Genomic DNA, 21,555 nt, shown 5'->3' with positions numbered 1-21,555 from the left:
ATGAGATGCTATTCATCTTTGCTACAGGATAAAAAGTCTCCTATCAATTCCATAAGTTTGAGTATACCCTTTGCAACCAATCTAGCTTTATACCTAACTATTGACCCATCTGCCTTATGTTTCACTATAAATATCCATCTACACCCTACTGTCTTTTTGTCTGTCACAATCTCCCATGTTGGGTTTTGTTGAAATATGGTGTAAATATTGCACATTTATAAAGCTTCAGCAAAAAATACTAGAATAGTTGGTGAATCAGTCTAAAAATTTAGTACCAATAGTTTTCCAAGATTCAGCAATGTTTGCACAAGAAGGAAGAGCATTCCAGACATGTGACAAGTCCATTCTGGGAGTTAATTTAGAGCTTATGGTACCGATAGAGATGCTAAAAGGCTTTACATTCTCAAATTGTGGCTGTTTAGTGTATATAGTTTGAAAGAAATGCAAGGAATTAACTGGTTAAGTGTTTCCTTTTGAGTTTATTTGGGATCAAGTAGTTCACTAAGTTTCTTGTAGTGTTCTTGTGAAGTCTTTTTAGTTTGATGTCTTTGGTACATCATAGATTGGTGTACTACTGTGCTGTGCTATTTTGGGAGGGTTTCTTAATATAATAAATTTTTGAAACTCAATTCTAGGCTACTAATAAACTATCAAAGTATCAGAGTTTTACTCATTAATTACAATAGTTACGAAGACAAAGTACTGCTATGTCGTGACCCCTTTAACTATAGCTTCTAAGTTGCTCTCGCTTTTACATTTTATTCGGGAGGATGGACTTCAAGAGTTGTGTTTGGGATATTTGACACTTCTGCTGTAATTGCCCCAAAGCTAAACCCTATTTTCTATGTAATGCTGTATGCTCTAAATTTACTTCATGAGCCATTAACTATACCTTACTTTGTTGCATAACTAAACTAGAAAAAAAACTCAGGGTTATTGATATTTGATATTCTGCTTTGTCTGAAAACATGTAATCCACATCTTCTCTTTGTGGTTATGACTAATCTCAAGTTTAGTGGCTTATTTGGAAGTTTGAACAATCTAACATAAATTTATTATGCTTTGGTTTAATTTTTAAAATCTCAGTTATCAAATTTAAAGAAATATTTACTCTTTACTTACTTTATTTTCCAGATTGCCAGGGTGTTACATCTCTTCTACAGGTTGGTTGTGCAGCCTAATATAGCTAGAGCTCACTCATTTGCAAAAGCATTCCTAGCATGTGGAGGGATAGAAACTCTTCTTGTTCTTCTTCAGAGGGAAGCTAAAGCTGGAGAAAGTGATGTTCCGAAATCGGCACCAAAGAATCCTGAATTAAAAAAAAATGAAACTGATGGTGGCAGTGAAATCACAGAAACATGTCACGATGATGAAGGTTCTCAATATGCTGAGAGTTGCAGTAACACTGGTGCTAGTTCTCCTGATGTGTATATTGAAGGGATGACACTTACCTCAGAAACTCCATCTGTCAAGAATTTGGGAGGCATAAGTCTATCCATCAGTGCTGACAGTGCTAGGAAAAATGTTTATAATGTTGATGAAAGTGATGGCATTGTTGTTGGGATTGTAGGTCTCTTAGGTGCTTTAATAATTTCTGGGCATCTGAGGTATGGTTCCCGTGCTGGTCTTGATACTGCAAGCAACCTTTTGGGTGTTGGACTGCAGGATGGAGGAAGTACAATGTTTGATGATAAGGTGTCTTTTCTTTTTTACGCCTTACAAAAGGCTTTCCAGGCATCACCGGGTAGGCTAATGACAAACAATGTCTACACAGCTTTATTGACTGCCTCGGTATGACATACTTTCCCTACCTTTTCTCTATTCCCTAGTCCATGCCAATCGAAGGATACTATTAGTGACAGTTAAAGTTAATTATATACCAGTATAAAAATGGAAAATATTGTGTTTATTGAAATGGACATGCTTTATTTAGCATAAGCTTATTTTCTTTTGCCATTATAATCTTATAGTTTTTTTTTTCTTTCTAAGTGTGTAGATATTTAAGAATGTCTTTTTTTTTTCAATATGAGAAAATGTTATAATTCTTTCAACTTAATTCTATATGATATAGTTCTTACATTCTTTGCTTTGTATGTGTACTATCTATGTTATTTGAAATCTACGGGCATTCATTGTATGTAACTTTTTGTTGAAAGAGAGAAATAGATGCAAGAGATGTTGAAAATGTGTATGCATTACATGATTGCAAGAAATACATACTAATTGCGATAAATACAAATAATTATAGGAACTTTCATATGAATATAGATGATGTCATATGTTTTAATCAGATTCCAATAAATTAATTCTAATTAGATATTTCTATAATTATGTTAAAATTGTGATTGTTATCGTGTTAACCTTCTTAAACTACATTTTTGGGTGTATGTACCTAGCTTAAGGTTTGGGTGTTATAGGATAGTACTTTTCATATATATATATATATATATATAAATGTACATGTGTATATATAATATACATCAATTGAACACAATAACTCTACTTTTCTTATCATATCTAAACTTAAGTTGGTATAACAACCTTAAAGTCAGTTTTGTCAGGTTAAATTAGACTTAAAATTCACTTTTTAAGATGGTATCAGAGCCTATCCTAGAAAGGTTTATTGAGCCTATTTCGTTGCCTCCTTTTGGATAACCATGAGACCACCCATAAATATATATTTCCTCGCTTGAGATGTCTAGTCCTCGGTGAGAGGACACTTACTAGAGATGTGATCAAATTATAATTTATAAGTAGGTGTAAACCTCAACTTGCAAGCCCATTTTTTGAGGTTGAGTTAGACTTGTGGAAAAATGTGTAGGCCATAAACAATAATTATGAAATTACTTTTCTTGGTATAAAAAAGAAACAATAAATTGGTACTTAAAGGAAAAATGAGATCCAAATAAAAATAAATAAATCTCCTGAAATAAAGGAAACAATTGAAAGAAACAGATGAATTATATTTATGAGATGATTTAAAATGTGATTAAAGTCTCTATTTATAGACTATTTACAACCTAATTAAGGAAAGAAATAATAGGTAATGAAAGCCAAAAATAAAGGGTGATTAAAGCTGCACAAATCAAATCACTAACAAATTTGTCATAATAAATAGAGAATGGAATCTCCACTTAATTACAGAATAATTCTCCTGATTATGCAACACTCCCCCTCAAGTTGGTGAATGTATATCTATCATTCCCAGCTTGAAAGTAAAATCTTCGAATTGTTTTATGGGAAGTCCCTTAGTAAACATATCTGCCAATTGGAGTTTGGAAGGGATGTACTTAGTGGCTATAAGACCATTATCCAACTTTTCCTTAATAAAGTGTCGGTCTATCTTTACGTGCTTTGTTCGATCATGTTGAACTTGTGTGCAATACTGATAGCAGACTTATTATCACACGCCAAACCCATAGGAGTTTCATATTTTATTTTTAGGTCATCAAGTATGATCTTCATCCATAATAATTCACACACCCCTTGAGCCATGGCTCTAAATTTTGCCTCTGCACTTGATCTTGCAACTACATTTTGCTTCTTGCTCCTCCATGTCACCAAATTTCCACCCAAGAACATGCAGTAGCCTATGGTGGATCTCCTATCAACAATCGATCCTGCATAAGCATCATTATGTACTTTCATGGATAAGTTTTTCCCCTTTTTGAATAACAATCCTTTTTTCTGGAAAGGCTTTTAAGTACTGAATAATTCTATCTATTGTCTGCATAGATTGGCTAAGCACACTAATTGCATAGGCTATGTCTGGCCTAGTGTGTGATAGATAAATGAGTTTTCCCACAAGTCTTTGATATTGTGTCTTCTCTACTTTTGGGTTTTCCTCATCATTCCATATCCTATGATTTTTCTCTATTGGCACTCCAGTGGTCTTACAACCCAACTTCCAGTCTCTTTGAGAAGATCAAGGATGTATTTCCTTTGAGAAATAAAGATGCCCAGTCTCGAATAAGCTACTTCTATCCCAAGGAAGTACTTCAGCTTCCCAAGATCCTTCATCTCAAATTGAGCTGCCAGTCTCTCCCTCAAATTTGTTTTTCAATCTCATCATCACCTGTAATAATCATATCATCTACATAGACCAAAAGTAGAGTGAGTTTACCATTTTGAGAATGTTTTATAAACATAGTATGGTCACCTTGGCTTTGTCGGTACCCCAAAGATACCATAGCTTGAGTAAACCTTCCAAACCAAGCATGAGGTGATTGTTTAAGACCATATAGGGCCTTCTTAAGTATGCACACCTTATTCGCTTCGTTAACTGCACCATAACCAGGTGGAATCTCCATGTATACTTCTTCCTTCAAGCTTCCATGCAAGAAGGCATTCTTAACATCAAATTGATATATCTCCCAACCAAAGTGCACTGCTAAGGAGAGAATAATTCTGACTGTATTCATTTTTGCCATTGGAGCAAAAGTCTCCTCATAATCGATCCCATATGTTTGAGTATACCCTTTTTCAACCAACTTGCATTATATTGATCCAGTGTGCCATTAGACTTATGCTTAACTGTGTATATCGCCTACAACCCACTGCCTTCTTATCTTTTGGTCTCTCTACAATCTCCCAAGTCTCATTCCTTTTTAATGCGCTCATTTCTCCATTCATGGCTCGAACCCAATTCTCATCCTTTAAGGCTTCTTGTACTGATGTAGGGATTCTGATAGAATCAATAGCTGAAAGAAAACTCTGGTGCTGGATAGAAAGTTTTTTTATAGACACAAATTGGGACATAGGATATTTGGCACAAGATCTTTTTTCTTTTCTCAAGGCAATATATAGGTAAATCATCTAGGTTAGTTTCATTTAAGGTGTCCTCAAGAGTCTCACAGGTATGAGTTCTTACCTTCGGTTCGGACAATTGAAGTTGCTGTTCGACCAGGACAGGTTTTTGTTGCCTTCGCTGATATTGTTTCCCAAAGTATCTGTCCTCATTATTCTTCTCTGGTAATGATGTTGACGTAGGGTCTTTGTCATCCTCCCTAAGAACGAAATCCTGCAACAAAGGAAAAAGTGGCAACTAAAGGTCCTCAACTTCTTGAATATTCTCCACTTGAAGCTGAGAATTAGGAAAGAAAGACTCTGTTTCATGGAAGGTGACATCCTTGGAAATATAAACTTTATGACAGTTGAAAGAAATAGATGGAATGTATTTCTGATGTGTTTTACAAATGTGATTACAGTCTCTATTTATAGACTGTTTTACAACCTAATTAAGGAAAGAAATAATAGGTAATGAAAGTTAGAAATAATGGGTGTTTAAAGCTGTACAAATCAAATCAAATCACTAACAAATCTGTCTTAATAAATATAGAATGGAATCTGCACTTAATTGCAACATAATTCTCTTGATTAAGTAACAATGACTTTGAGGGTGATAACATTTGTACCCCTTTTTATTGGGGGCATAACCGATGAAGAGACATTTGATGACGCAAGGAGAGAGAAGGGAGTTTTTCCTTACCTAAAATCTGAATCCTAATAGGATCAAATTCAGAGTTCAATCCAGAAAGAATATTAAATATGCGTACCCTTTCAAGGAATTTTACTAGTGCGATAGAGTCATTTGTGCACTTCATTCTCAAATTTTGACATTGATCTAATTCGATCCATAAACCATTCAACATACCATAGTAGTTTGTTACTAAAAGGCTCCTTTGGCTGGTATGGATGATCTTGTGTTCTATCTCGTAACATGCTGCAGTATCTTTTTTCATAGAGTATGTTTGACAAAGATTTTCCCAAATGTCCTTAGTAATGGAGCAGAACATACAATTTCGGCTAATCTCTGGTGTCATAGAATTCCATAACCAGGTCATGATAAGAGAGTCTTCATCGTCCCAATCTTCATATTTAGGACCATTTTGGGCTGGATGGTTCCCTTCTAGGTGATTCAATTTCTTCCTTCCCTTGAGGGTAGCACGAACCAACTGGGTCCATTGCAGGTAGTTGCTTCCATCAAGACGATAGTTGCTTTGCAACACCTGCAGATCATTGGAGTTAAGAGGAGTTGAATTTTTAGTCGACATTGGTGAGAGTTGATAGCAATAAGACAAAACTGATTGGTGGTGGTTTTGTTTGGAAAAAAATGTCGGAAAAATTTCGGGCAGCGGCGGTCGGCGATGGTCGGCAATAATGATAGTGACAATCAACGACACAAAATGGTGGTGGTCAACGGAGAAAAAAATTGTAGCAATGAAAGCTGCCCAGAAAAATAATTGCAGCAATGAAGGCTTCTAAAAAAGAAGATTGTAGAAGCAGAGTCACCTAGAGCTTTGGTACCAAGTTGAAAGAAATAGATGAATTGTATTTCTGAGATGATTTACAAATGTGATTACAGTCTCTATTTATAAACTGTTTACAACCTAATTAAGGAAAGAAATAATAGGTAATGAAAGCCAAAAATAATGGGTGATTAAAGCTGTAGAAATAAAATCAAATCACTAACAAATTTGTCCTAATAAATAGATAATGGAATCTGCACTTAATCACAGAATAATTCTCCTGATTATGCAACAGAAACAAATATCCAGAAATAAAGATTCTAATTCAGAAGCAAATGTTTAAAATAAACACCTAATTCCAATCCCTTAAGTTTAGGAATTTCTTGCAAACAAAGTTATATTTATTATTTAGTCAATTTGTATCTATTGTAAAGTAAATGTGCAATATTTAAACTTATATTTCAACAATCCCCTCATGCTAAGGAATAAATATCCTCCATTTCTAGCTTGGTTATGAGATTATGGAAGTTTGAGGAATTGAGTCCTTTCGTTAGCACATTACCTATTGCTTGGTCGAAATGTATGACATGCATACTAAACCTTATTCTAATTTTTCCATAATAAAGTGTCAATCTATTTCAACATGTTTTGTCTAGTCATGCTGAATGGGATTATGTGCCATGTATATTGTTTACTTTATTATAATAGTAGAGCTTCATGGTTCCCTCTAAATTACCCTTCAAGTCATCTTAGATAATTTTTAGTCATAATAACTCACATAGCCCTTGTGCAATGGACATGAATTCTAATTTAGCAAATGATCTTACCACCACATTCTGTTTTTTTTATTCTCCATGTCACTAAGTTCCCACCTAGGAAAGTACAATATCCATTTGTTGATCTTCTATCAACAAGAAAACTTACATAATCAACATCAGTGCAGGTTTCAAGAGTTAGTCTTCCATTTCTTTTGAACAATATTCCCTTTCCAGAGTTGCCCTTCAAGTAATGTACAATTTTATAAGCAACTTAAAGATGAGATTCCTTCAGTTCATGCATAAAGTGATTGATGATACTCACTGAATGAGGAATATCTGGTTGTGTGTGAGCCAAATATATTAATTTTCCAACCAACCTTTGATACATCTTTTTGTATAGGGCTAATCTCTCTTTAGCCTTATATAGCTTGTGATTAAGATCCATTGGAGTTGACACTAGTCTACACCCAATTTCTACCAACAAATCAGTTATATATTGTTGATGAGATATGAAAATTCCTTGGTTAGGGTAGGCTACTTCATTCCTTAGAAAATATTTCAATCTTCCTAGCTCTATTATTTCATACTCTTGGACTAGTCACTATTTCAATTCTTCCTTCTCTTTTTCAATTTCTAATCACTATAATATCATCAACATAAACTAGAATGATTGTTTCCTTTTGTTTTTTGGAATGTTTAGTAAACAAAGTGTGATTTTGTAGCCAAATCCCTTCATAAATTTTTTGAATCTTCCAAACAAAGCTCTAAGGGATTGTTTCAGTTCATAGGGAGCCTTTCGCAGTCTGCACACCTTATTTTTCTTGTCTCCTTCAAAGCTAGGTGAACTATTCATGTAGATTTCTTCTTCAATTTTCCATGGAGAAAAGTATTTTAGACATTATATTGTATAAGTTACCAATTAATGTGGGTAGCTAGGACAAAAGAAATCCTTATAGTATTCATTTTAGCAACTGGTGCAAAAGTATCCTAATAGTCTATTCCATAATCTTGAGTGTATCCCTTGGCAACCAATTTCCCTTTGTACCTTTCAATAACCCATCAACCTTATATTTTACTGTGAATATCCATTTTCAACTAGCCATATTCTTTTCTTTGGGTTTGTCAACTATTTCCCAAGTACTGTATTTTTCCAATCCATGCATCTCCACTTTCATGCCATCTCTCCACTCTTTCCTTGTCAAAGTGTCAGTAACAATGTTGGGGATGATATAGAATTCAATCTAACACTAAACATTTTATGGTTAACCAATAATCTATCCAGAGAAACATAATTTGATAAAGGATTGAGAGGCTTTTGTGCAATTTCTAGTACCTTTTTTGATGGCTATTAGAAGATCATTTGAAGAGTTTAAAGTGTTCTCATTTTCTAGTTCAAGTCTATCTGTAGTTTTAGGTTCAAAACTTGGATTGAATTCATGGACATGTCACACGTCTGGAATGCTCTTCATTATTGTGTAGACATTGTTGAATGTTGGAAAATTGTAGGTACTAACTCTTGGGGCTGAATCTCTAACTGTTCTAGTATTTTCTAGTTGGAATTCAGCGGCATTAGTGATATTATCAGTCTTAGCTTCTAATTCTACCCCAAAGTTAATTTTCTCAACTGTAGGGTCATTTTTTTAAGGTTTCAGTTGGAGCATATGATAGAACAAAGGGTTCAAGGTGGTCATCAAAATCTCTTGAAAGAATTTCTTGGGAGCCAGCGTTTGAGAAAAAAAATATTTAGGTTCAATGAAGGTGACATCAATGGAGATATACAATATTTTAGATGAAAGGTTATAACACTTGTAGCCTTGTTGAGTTGCTGAATAACCAAGACAGGCACATCTAATAACTGAGGATAAAGCTTGTCTCTATTTAGGTTGTGGATGTGTACAAAAGTTGAGCACCCAAATATTCTAGGAATGAGGCCATTTGAGATCTTGAGGTGAGGGAAAAATTGTTTATGGTTTCTAGTGGACTTTTGTTCTCTTGGATATGTGAGGGAAACCTATTTATCATATATGCGACAGTGAGGATAACTTCTCCCTAATAAGTTTTTGGAACTTTCTCTTGAAAGAGAAGTGCTTTGGTGGTGTTAAGCAAATGCCTATTTTTCCTTCCCATTCTGTAGGGGAGTATAGACACATGGAGAGTCATGAATGATCCCTTTGGATTTAAAATAAGTAGGCATAATTTGGTTGAAATAATCCCTAGCATTGTCAGACCTAAATCTTTTTATGTTAACCTCGAATTGGTTCCGAGTCATTGATGAAAGATGCGAATAAGAATGTTCACATCAGATTTTTGTTTAAGCAAATAGAGCCAAATAACTCCTGTGCAATCATCAATAAAGACTACAAACCAACAAGCCTCAGAGATTTTAATTATAGTAGATGGTCCTCATATATCACCATGGATTAATTTGAAAGGTTGTGAACTTCTATTGTTGCTAATGGGAAAAGATAGCTAATGCAAAAGCCCCACAATGCAGTTTTGAGGTATCTAGATTTGAATATAAAATGGCAATGAAGGCCATAGGTGCTAAAAAGCATAGACTAGGGCTCCAAGAAAAAACCTAGAGCTTTGATACCATGTGAAAAAATGTGTAGGTCGTAAGCAATAATTATGGAATTACATTTCTTGATCTAAAAAAGAAACAAATACAAGCTATTTAAAGGAAAAACGAAATCCTAATTAAAGGAAATAAATCTCTTGAAGCCCTTTTGGATATCTATTTAAGATTACTCATGTTTTCATTTGCCTCGTTTATTTTTGTCTTCTTTTTTCTATTTCAGATCAATGCTTCTTCAACAGAGAATGGGTTGAATGTCAATGATTCTGGCCATCGCTTTGAGCATTCACAGATGCTAATAGTGCTTTTGCATTCCCTTCCATTTGCACCTAGGCCTTTGCAGAGCAGAGTACTGCAGGTATTGACCTAACAATCTTTTTCACAATATGCATGCTATATTTGTCCATCATATCTTATCTTTGCCGAGGTTTTCTTAGTCTCTTCTTTTCTAGTGTTCTTGATATATGGATTTGATCTTCTTATTGCAATTTACTTATTGAAGTACTTGCTTATTTTAGGCCTTTTAGTTTCTTGTTAGACACCTTTTTTTTTTCTTTTGGGTGTTGTAAGGATAAGTTGCCAACAGTTTATGATCTACAAGATTGTTATGTAACATAGAAATCATGTCTTTACTTAAGAGACTAGCTAAAACTGGTAACAAGTTTAAAACTAGTTAAAAGAAAGTGATAGACTCAACTAGGTTCTATTTAAACAACAAGGAATTGAATCAAGAAAAACAAAGACAATCTACCTCTTAGAGTTTATTAAGTTTGTTAACTAAGAAAAATATAAGTTAATGATTTCAAAGAACCCTTTCTCTTCAACAAGAAAAACGGGGACAATTTACCCCTTGTTTATATTGTTTAGTAACTAATTCTGAAACATAACTCCATTTCCCTTTTTTGTCCAAAGACCCTCCTAGGTTGGCACCAATTAGATAGTTTCTTATTGCAGAAAAACTGTTTCTGATGATATTCATAGAAGGGCAATTGCTCTTAAATAGAAAACAAAAAAACTTAATAACGGAAAATCCTAATTTATGACAGACACAATCTATCCCTATAATTCAAGTTCAATGATATCTGTTGGTGTTGAGGTGATAAAACAGAGCAAGATATTTGTGAACAGAGAATATCAATTTTATTTCACTGCTACATTTTCAAATAAGAATACAATTTCTCTAAATAGTCTTACAATAGACTTCTCAAATTCTACATTCTCTCTCATAAAACCTATACTATAATTTACATTTAAATCATAGTATAAATGAGATTCAAAACTAGAATTAAAGATAATAATTATTGGCTATTCAAATGCTAAAATAAAACTAATGACGGCTTTGAGTTTAATGCTAACATAATGGAATTTATGGGAAGACCCTTTTATGAATCGTAAATCAGGAGATCGTAACAAGGATTGTAAGATCTTTTAAATTTGATTAAAAGTTATATACACACATAAAATCATTATATCTCACTCAAAATTCATAATTGAACCTGATAATATATAAAAAGAGTACATAATTAGGAGTAACTCCTTCTTACCATATCTTAGTTACATAGGAGTAACTCCTTAATATATAAAAGAGTACATAATTAGGAGTAACTCCTACGTACCATATCTTAGTTACATAGGAGTAACTCCTTCCTAGTTACAAAATAGTAACAAAAATGATAATCTACCTAAACCAAATAATCTTGTAAGTTAAATTCATAATTTGCATAGAGACCTTCAAATCCATCCTTTCCATCTCCTTCACCATTCAAATTAGTCGTGTGTAAATCATGGCTATGTAAATTTTCATCCTCTTCAACTTCAACTAGAACCAAGTTTTCATCCAAATCCAATGCTTCATTTTGCTCATGCTCATCTTCCATAATCCACTCTTCATCAGATGAACAATTCTCAATATTAATTTGAGTTGCTTTTCTTGTTTTCTTCTTCTTAGCTAATTTTGAATTAGCCATACCAAGAACAACATCATTCATTGTGCTTTGCTTTAGCCTATTTCTTCTCTTTGTGTGGGCCTAAACAAATGCAAAGACAAATTAATATGATATATTATAACATTAACTTACCATCTCAAAGGAACTACAATTATGCTCACGTCCGGTGGAGCTAGATGTCAAGCTCAATACATGAATAGAAAATTTTTGGAGTTCAGGATACTCATCACCATAAGGTTCCCACCAATCTGTTGGAGTCTTTAAATTAATTGACCTAGTAGCCAAGGGACAACTAAAATATTTTGTTTGTTTTTTGAAATCATCAATTTGAACATCAATTAGAGTTTGTTCATCCTCATCCTCCACCATCCTATTTATACATTTCATTAGACCTCATTTTACTTCCAAATCTGCTTTAAATTTGGGGTGATAGTGCATTTGAGGGTTAAGAAAATAGCCTACAACATGGAAAAACCTATGGAATTGCTTGTCCCACCTTTCATTATTGATGTTCCACAAAGGCTAATATATTGTTTCTTGGAGCATTTTGGGAGTCACAGTCATGGGTATACAGGAGTTTGAAATTGGATTTGAAGTCATTTTAATGATTGGGACTATAGATTGGGTGCGGTGCAATGGAAAATACAGAGGAAGAAAACTGCAATTTGGTTTACAAAGATAGTGTTGCGGTGCAGTGCAAAAAAAGCAAAGGGAGAAAGTGTATAGTGTAGTGTACAATGTAGTGCAATTCGGTGGAAAAAAAAATAAAGGAAGAAAGTGCAATGCATTTAGTGTAGTGCAATGTAGTGAAATTAAATAGCTAAGGGGAGGGGAGAGCGGCAATCATCACAGTTCATGGCAATTTCTTAGGTGCACGGTTTCTTAGGCAATGGCAGTTAAAAGCTTATGGGGAAGAGAGTGAGTCACAATGTTGTGGAAGCTTATGGAAGTCGTGGAAGCCATTATGCAATTGCGCTTTGAAAAAAGAGAGAAGAGTAATTGGGCTTGGGAAGTAATTGTCGGAGATACCACATCGACTAGGAATAAGGAGATTTCATAGTATATAAGTGGGTGCAAACCTCAACTTATAAGCCAATTTTATAATGTTGAGTTAGGCTTAAAGTCCACTTCTTAATATGGTATCAGAGTCATTTAAAACCTATTCCAGTGAGAGTTTGTTGGGCTTATCTGGGTGCTATCAGGCACGAGTTGGCAGCCTCGGTGTGAGAGGGGTGTGTTGTAGATGACATATCGACTAGAGATAAGAACTTTTCACAGTATATAAGTAGGTGCAAACCTCACCTTATAAGTTGGTTTTATAAGGTTGAGTTAGGCTTAAAGTTCACTTCTTAATAGTAATTAATTAAACTTTCGGGTTACAAATTGGGTCATGCATCCCAACCCAATAAAAAGCCTGGAAAGGAAACACTAGGTACATCGAAGAGGCTTGCCATGAAAAGCGTCGCGTTGCGAGAATCCATTCCCAACATGTCAACCATAGATTGAAATGTAGCACTACTTAGCCCTTTTGTTAATACATTCACAAGTTGATTTCCAGAGGATACATTATGTACATTTTCTCCACCAATTTCTCCTTTATGAAGTGTTTGTCTACTTGAACAGGCTTAGTTCTATTATGTTGCACTGGATTATGCACAATATTTATTGTTGACATGTTATTGCAATACAATCTCATAGGCTTTTTCCAATCAATCTTTAGGTCTTCTAAAATTATCTTTAACCATAGTTTTCACAAATCCTTCAGGCCATGGATCTTCTGTGTGCTTGATCTCACCGCAACATTTTGTTTCTTGCCCCTCCAAGTGATTAAATTCCCTCCAAGAAAAGTGCAATATCCAGAGGTAGATCTTCTGTCTTCTCTAGAACCTACATAGTCAGTGTCTGTTTCTGCTTCTAAGATCATCTCATTAACCCTAGAATTCTTTTTCCCGGAGTTCCTTTAAAGTACTATTCATGCAATAAACAACTTTGAGATTAGTCTCTTTGGATTATGCATGAACTAACTTACAACCCCTATAACATAGGCAATGTCAGGCTTAGTGATGGCATTTTCATGAAGTTCTTCTTGAATCAATGTAGAGTATGGGGCGGAAGCAATGAATGAGAGTGAGCAAGATCCTCCTAAGAGTGGTGTTGATCTTGTAGGTGCATGATAAGTGTGGGTATTGAGTGGTTCGGCCAGCTCAAGGGAAAAGATGAAGGAATTGAAGTTTAGAGCCTAGGATTCTAGGGAGAAGCAAAGTTGAGCACAAATTGGCAGCATAACTTTACTCACAATAAACTTGCAAAATACATGAGATAGCCTCCCTATTTATAGGCTATGTGGGACGTAGAAGCTAAGCTAATGTGTAATGAAATGGAATCCAAATGAAATGCAAAACATAGGTCATTGCCATGACCGGTCACACACATGGTAAGCTTCTAGAAAGTTTCACTCAACTTTGCTTTCTACACTACTCTAATTACTAAGCACCCCTAATGGGCCTTTATGCAACAAAAAGCCTTCTCTTCACAAACCGTAGCTTGGCCCATGTATATGTGAAGCTAGACGGTCTAGGAATCTTCATAGATGCTCCTTATGTAGCCGCTCCTCTTCATGACCTAGACGCTCCTCCTCATGGCTAGACGCTCCTTTTGTTGAGGCTAGACGCTCTTATCATGGCTAGACGGTCTTAGTCTTGGAAGCTTGGCTTTCATAGTGTGGTGAGCTTGGGCCCTCCTCCATCATCCCCTCCCTCTTGAAAAGGATTTGTCCTCAAATCCAAGGCTTTTGCTCGGGGGATGGTTGTGGCTGGATGGTGTCCATCATCTCCTCCTTCATGAGAAGATCTATCCTCAGATGTGCATGCTTGATCTCGGATAGCAGCCTCTTGCTTCGTTAAGGTGTATCCTCCCGGATCAAATGTCAATCTATGTGAATCCTGAAACAAAGCAAAGGAGTTAGGGTGAGCCTTTGAAAAACAGATAATTGTGTGAAGTTGCCATTCTTGTTTTTCTCTTGTGTTGGCCAACTTCCCACAATATCTCCCTTTTGAGGGTTGTAGATGCTCTTTAATCCTCTTATATTTTCTAAAATTTTCAAAAGTAGTTACTTTTTCCTCAAGATTCCCATGCAGAAAGACATTTGTGACTTCAAATTGCTGCAAACTCCATCCATAGTTAGCTGCTAGAGACAATAAGATTCTAACAACATTCATTTTTGCAACAGGTGAAAAAGTTTCAAGATAGTCAATCCCATATGTTAGAGTATATTCCTTAGCTACTAACCTTGCCTTATATCTTTCTGATGTCCCGTCAGCTTTGTTTTTAACCGTGAATACCCACCTACATCCAACAATATTTTTTCCTTTAGATTGATGAATAGAGTGTGATTGTATGTAATCTAGATTTGTCATAACCTTGGTGAATCTACCAAACCATGCTCTTGGGGATTGTTATTACCCATACAAAGCCTTTTTTAACTTGCAAACAGTTATAGTAGCAACCTGTCCTTCACAGCCTGAGGGCAACTCCATGTATATTTCGTAATCAAAGTCTCCATGTAGGTGTATTCTTCACATCGAACTGCTGCAGATGCCAATCATGATTTGTTGCTAATGACATTACTATGACCGTGTTCAATTTAGCAATTGGGGCTAATATCTCCAAGTAATCCACTCCATAGGTTTGAGAGCCACTAATCTTGCCATATAACGTTCAATGGTCCCATTAGTCCGATATTTGAGAACCTCTTTTTCATTGAAGGTGGCATATCTTGACACAACTTTTTGAATGGTAGGTGATAGCATTTATATCCCTTTACGTGGTTGAGTACCTTAAAAAAGTATTTGACAGCCCTAGAGTTTTCCCCTTCAATTACTATGAACATGCACAAAGGATACATACCCAAATATTCTAGGTTGGAGTTTATTTGTAGGGTCTATGTGTGGGTATAACGATGATAGGATTTCCATGAGACTCTTTGATCCTAAGATTTGGGAAGCAATCTATTGATGAGATAAGTGGCAATAAGAAGGGCTTCCCACCAAAATTTCTTAGGAACATGATATTGAAAAAGTAAAGAACTAGTTTGTTCTAGTAAAGCATGAGTTTTATAAAAAAAAATAAAAGTAAGAAACTTCACAAAATACATAAAGAGCAGCACAGTTTTGATAGAGGGGACAAACTTGCCAATTTTGGCACTAGACATCATTACTACACAAATGGTGGGACAACCTTCCTTTATTTGTAAACTCTGACTTCTTTAGGGATAGATTTCGGTTGTCATGTTATAGGTTTACTTGGTGGGTATTGGCATAGTCTCCCACTCTTTTGTTATCTCTTTTTCCTTTTATTGAATTTTCATGCAAATGATTGTTGCTAATCGTGATGTTGAGATAGTTGGGATTACAATTATAATAGTAATGCAATAGCACTATCAGTTTATTGAAAAAATAAATAAAAAGATTTAAGCTTTGTGGTTATATCTCACATTTAATTCTATAGTCTCTCCATTTCTTTCTGGTCTTATGAGGAGAGTTTTGCTTTTTTGGCAAGTATTGGCTGTAAGTACATAGTTAAGTACTGCGGTGCATGTACTTGCCACTGCCATATAGAAAGTCTGTTAATGGAATTTAGTCCGATGAAGAGTTCCAGCAGTGCATGAATTTCCTACTTGAGAACTTGTTTCTTACTGTCTAGTTTTAAGGTCCTGGTTTGTGTATGATTTCAGGATCTTCAATTCTTGGCTTGCAGTCATCCGGAAAATAGAGGGATTCTGACAAATATGGAGGAATGGCCTGAATGGATTCTTGAGGTCCTAATCTCAAACTATGAGGTAATAATTTATGAAGCTCTTATCTTTGCCTTTTTTTACTATCCTTCATTTCTCTTTAATAAAATTTACAGACACTTATATCTTCCCCTTTTGAAAAGTCAAGAACGAAGTTTTAACATATAATGAGTCATTGCAAGGCCATGATTGATTATCACAACATTGTGGCTCGAAAACAAACTTTGAAACAAATAATTCACAAGGGTCTTTATCAATCAAATGTGAGTTAATAAAAGTGATTTTAAATGGTTTAACTCTCAAAATTCATTTGAAAATGCTTTTTCTTATAGCAGAAAAACTATATTTAATTTTTAATTTGAAAAATATTTTCATGAGAATCTAAGTTGTATTAGAACCCTTTTTATATTATCCTAAGCCGGGATTGAGATTTTATCCTTTGGACTGTGTTCATTGAGACTTATCTACCTCAGCATGAGGCAGAGGCTGTACTCTTCTGGATGGTCCAGAGTCCAGAGAGAGAAAGAGGAACATCCAAGAGAGAGAGGAAGAGAGAAAAATTATGATTTTAGATAGAGAATACAAGAGCCGAAACTGATGGAACTCTACTTATAGAGTAAGCCAGTGACATATGACATGCGTCTCAGTTAGTTAAAACAGAAATAATATAACAAGTAAAAATGTTACAGCTACCTAAAAACACAGCATAATGAAATTCACTAGGCTTATACTCTAATCCAACAAGGGTGCAAGAGTGGTATGTTTCCAAATTACCATGCTTTGAAAATAAATTGATTTGTGTTAATACATGTCAACTTCTTGTGTAATGTCATTATTTATGCAGCATGCTTTTTTTGTTTGAACAGTTGGGTCCAAGCAAATCATCTGATTCGACAAGCCTTGGGGACATAGAGGACGTAATATATAAATTCCTGGTTATCATGCTAGAACATTCAATGCGCCAAAAGGAAGGATGGAAGGTTGATTTACATTACTAACTTTCTATTTTAGGTGTGGCACTTTCATGATATTCAGTTACTGCCTGATCTTGCAATAGTTTATTTTTTAATATTTTTATATTAATTCTTTGTTTCTTTGGTTGGAGTTCTAATTAATGAGTATTAGATGAGACTTGAACATGAAACGTATGGTGCAAATCATTTTTGGTTGACTCGAATTTCATTGGTTTTCTCATAACGCCTAATGTGTTATTTGATCAAAGTAGCTAACCTGTTAGGATACATAGAGAGGAGGAGTTAGTTAGAATTAGAATAGCCATGAGTTAGTTACTTGATTTGCTAGTTAGATATAAATAAGAAAGAAGGAGAGGGGAGGGGCAGTGTGTAATTTTTTTTGTAGATTGAGCTTTAGCATTTTGTGAATGGGAAGCCCTTGAAGGAGAGAGTGCTCTCCTATTTCTTGTTCTTTTCTTTCTTTAAAATAAAAACCTTTCTCTTTATAATTATTGGTTCCTAAAAATTGGTTTGAACTGTCGGATACAAAACACAGAGAGGGAGGAAGAGAGGATAGAACAGAGGACGACTGCATTGGAGAAGTTGACCAGCGAACAAGGAAGATGAATTGCAGAAATGAGAGCAGACATTACTAGGTTGAAGGAAAGCATGCTGGACCTGAAAGAAATAAAAGAAATGCCTACCTGCAGGACATCAAGAAAGGGGACAAAATGTCTGAGGGAAGAGAGAAATCTTTTAGAACGGACACAACGTTCTTGAAGAAAAGCCTTCTGGACTCGAAAGAAATTAAAGAATTATTGCGGGACATCAAGAAAGGGGACAAAATGTCGGAGGGAGGAGAGAAATCTGGTAATGATGAAGAGAAGAAGACCCGAGATGTGGGAGAAGGTTCAAATATGATGAATCACATCCTCTGCAGCGAAGAAAAAACCAAAAATGAAGTGAGATTTGCCAGAGAAACTGCAATGATAAGGACAGAAGGGGATGCATCAATAAAGAAAGTGAAGACCATGTGTTGCAATGATTTTTTTTTCTGGATAGGCCAATTATAGAGCTAACCAGTAAGAAAGTTGAAGGTGGAGATGCAACCAAGCATCATTTTTTCCCAAATTCAGATTTACTTCATATGCATAAGAAATCATTGTAGGATCAAGATTTGATAATGAAGGTGGCTAGAACATCAATGACATCAGAATCTTGGAATTTCAACATACTGGGTGCAGAGACTTTTATACAAAACCCCCTCTCATTCCCACCACCACCTAAGCCTCCAGACCTGAATTTGCATGCAGTAGCCAATGGGTTCCCTCCCTATGATAGACAATATCCTAATACTTTTAGGAAGCATAGATAAAGATCATGGTGTTGAAGATGAGCCACGAAATCAAGGTTCCACTGTTCCAACCTTGAGGACAAGGTTATTTTTTGGAAGAGTGTATTGTTAGGATACACAGAGAGGAGGAGTTAGTTACTTGATTTGCTTCTTAGATATAAATAAGAAAGAAGGAGAGGGGGAGGCACAGTGTGTAATTTTTTTGTAGATTGAGCTTTAGCTCTTTGTGAAGGGGAAACCCTTGAAGGAGAGAGTGCTCTCCTATTTCTTGTTCTTTTCTTTCTATTCAATAAAAACCTTTGTTTTCTTCTCTTTATAATTCTTTCCTAACATAACCCCATCTTGTGATATAAGGTTTTGTTATGTTGAGTTTCTTATCACATACAAAGAAAATCCTTTCTTCTTATTTTTCTATTTTTTTTTATAAAACTCATGTTAGGCATCACTATGAATTTTTACATTTCAACTAGGTTGATACCTTAAAATCCATCAATCATCTGCCATAACATGAAACATAACATAAAAGAGAAAAGAAAAGAATACAATACATGGGGGAACCAAACCAAAACCCATCTAATAAAAAGGAACACAACATAAAGACGGGTTAGCCAGGTTAGCCAATTTATTAGCACAATTATATCCTTTAAAAATATGAGAAACTTTGAAACCCATACCAACACATAGCTGCATACACCTTCTCCACTTCTCTCTAAGAGTGCAATGAATACTTCAGCAGCAGAAGAAAAATCTTGACAGACCAAAGTAGAATCACTCTCCAACCAAAGCTTTTTGAACCCAACCCTTTGATCATGTTCAATGGCTAGAATAGTCGCATGATCTGTTTCACCATAAAAACAAAAAACCACCAATATATTCCTTGCGACTCCCTCTGAAGATACCTACCTGCACAAGCAGTAGGGCCTAGAGACCCTCGAGCAGCACTATCAGTGTTCACTTTAGTCCAGCCCACAACAGGGAAGTCCCAATACACTTGCACATGAACAGAGACCTTACCAGGTCTGGTGCTAATGCCAAAAAACTTCAAGACAGAGAAGTCATCCATATGATTAGACATACATTTTTTAGACATATTACCTAAAATCCAAAAGCAGTCCTTAACCATGTGAATGCCTGAGACCATATTGATGCACATTTGAAATCTAGTATGATTCGTCATCCTCTATATCATCTAGAGAGTAAAGGTGATAGTAACCAGCTTAATGTGCTTAATAATAGGGCTACCAGGAGACTTAAGAAAACTAATAAACCAGAACATGAATAATTATTAAGATGAGGAAAAATATTCTAAAGGCAAGACCTTATAAAATAAACAGAAGGACAACTAAAAAATAGATGGTCAATACTCTCCTCTTGCTCCATGCACAAAGAGCACATAGAATAGAACATAAAACAACACCTCTTTTCTGAACCTCATTACTAGTAGGAAGCCTCTTATCGATGATTTTCCAAAGAACTAGAGATTTAGTTGGAGGAATGGAACTAGACCAAATTAACTCCCCCCAGTCACATGGAGAAGAAGAGAAAAAATCCCTAATAGTTTTCTTATTAAGAACACTGTTGTCCTCCATCCTCCAATTAGGAACATCAGGCAAATCGAAGAGCATCAAATGATTAATAGAATGTCAGGATGTCTACAAATATCCGGAGAATGATACCACCAACCATCAACAACAATAGAGGTAAGACTAGTTCTTTCAAGATAAGGCACCCTAGTAATAAAGGAAATGTGTTGGAGATCCCACATCGACTAGAGATAAGGACATTTCATAATATATAAGTGGGTGCAAACCTCATCTTATAAGCCGGTTTTATAAGGTTGAGTTAGGCTTAAAGTTCACTTCTCAATATGGTATCAGAGCCATTTAGAGTCTATCTTAACGAGTGTTTGTTTGGCTTATCAGACCATCTGTTATCAGGCCGCTATCGGACCACCCATAATATATAGTCTCACGCACGAGTTGGAAGGTCTTGGCGTCTGGGGGTGTGTTGGAAATCGCACATCGACTAGAGATAAAGACATTTCGTAGTATCTAAATGGGTGCAAACCTCACCTTATAAGTCGGTTTTGTAAGGCTGAGTTCACTTCTTAATAAAATGCATTTAGAAAAACACCATAAATCAGTTCAGAAAGTATTATCTAAACCAGTATCATAATATGCATTAATGCCAGGCCAAATAGACGAAGAATGATAAGAAGGAAACTTCAAATACTTAGACTTTAGGGCATAATAATAGACCAAGGCATATTACTGTAGGTAAAATCCCAAGCTAACCAAAGGAGAAGGAGATAGGCTTTGTTTTCCACCTGGAGATTAAGCACTTGCAAACCCCCATCCTGCTTAGAACTGCAACTAGGGTTCCATTTAACACTAACCAAACCAGCCTTATTAACATCCCAAATTTCTAATCCATATGTTAATATCTTTTAAAAGAATAAGATTCCATTCATAAATTTGAAAACTGTATTCCATAATAGCAGAAATAATAGTTAACTATATGGATCCTTCCCATCATGCTTAAACTTTTACCTTTCCAAGTGGCTAATTTATTTTTAACCTTATCAGCCAAAGGCTGAAAATAACGAGACTTAGGAGCACCAACAAAAATCGGAACACACCAAGATATTAAAAGGAATAGAACCCCTATTGCAGCCTAAAATAGTTTTAATTCTACCATTGAATGGAGAGTTATCAGCAGTGAAGAAAAGACTTTTGGAAACTTTCATCCATTGACCAGAAGAGGCACCGTATGCTTGTAAAAAGTCCATAAGTTTTATAAAAGACATACTGCCAGGGGGTCTTGGTGCCAAGATGTTTTGCATGCTAAGGAACCAAAAAAAATGTCTGTAAAATAAAACAGAATTGTCTTATTTGCTAATCATGATTTCTGCTTTTATTAGGTCAGGTTC

General features: G+C 35.3%; 1 protein-coding gene across 1 annotated transcript in view; it reads left to right on the top strand.

Annotated features, from left to right (window-relative positions):
• LOC137819559 (BEACH domain-containing protein C2) overlaps positions 1 to 21,555 on the top strand; it is a 56,827-nt gene that overhangs the window by 9,945 nt on the left and 25,327 nt on the right. The window contains exons 3-6 of the mRNA XM_068623446.2: positions 1,135 to 1,791; positions 9,805 to 9,939; positions 16,260 to 16,364; positions 17,186 to 17,299. Coding sequence (XP_068479547.1) covers positions 1,135 to 1,791; positions 9,805 to 9,939; positions 16,260 to 16,364; positions 17,186 to 17,299 — 1,011 coding nt within the window. The remainder of the gene's footprint in view (positions 1 to 1,134; positions 1,792 to 9,804; positions 9,940 to 16,259; positions 16,365 to 17,185; positions 17,300 to 21,555) is intronic.

The sequence above is a fragment of the Phaseolus vulgaris genome, chromosome 10 (assembly GCF_051622355.1).
Source record: "Phaseolus vulgaris cultivar YP4 chromosome 10, ASM5162235v1, whole genome shotgun sequence".
NCBI classification, from domain to species: Eukaryota; Viridiplantae; Streptophyta; class Magnoliopsida; order Fabales; family Fabaceae; genus Phaseolus; species Phaseolus vulgaris.
This window is presented reverse-complemented; position numbering and strand designations above follow the sequence as displayed.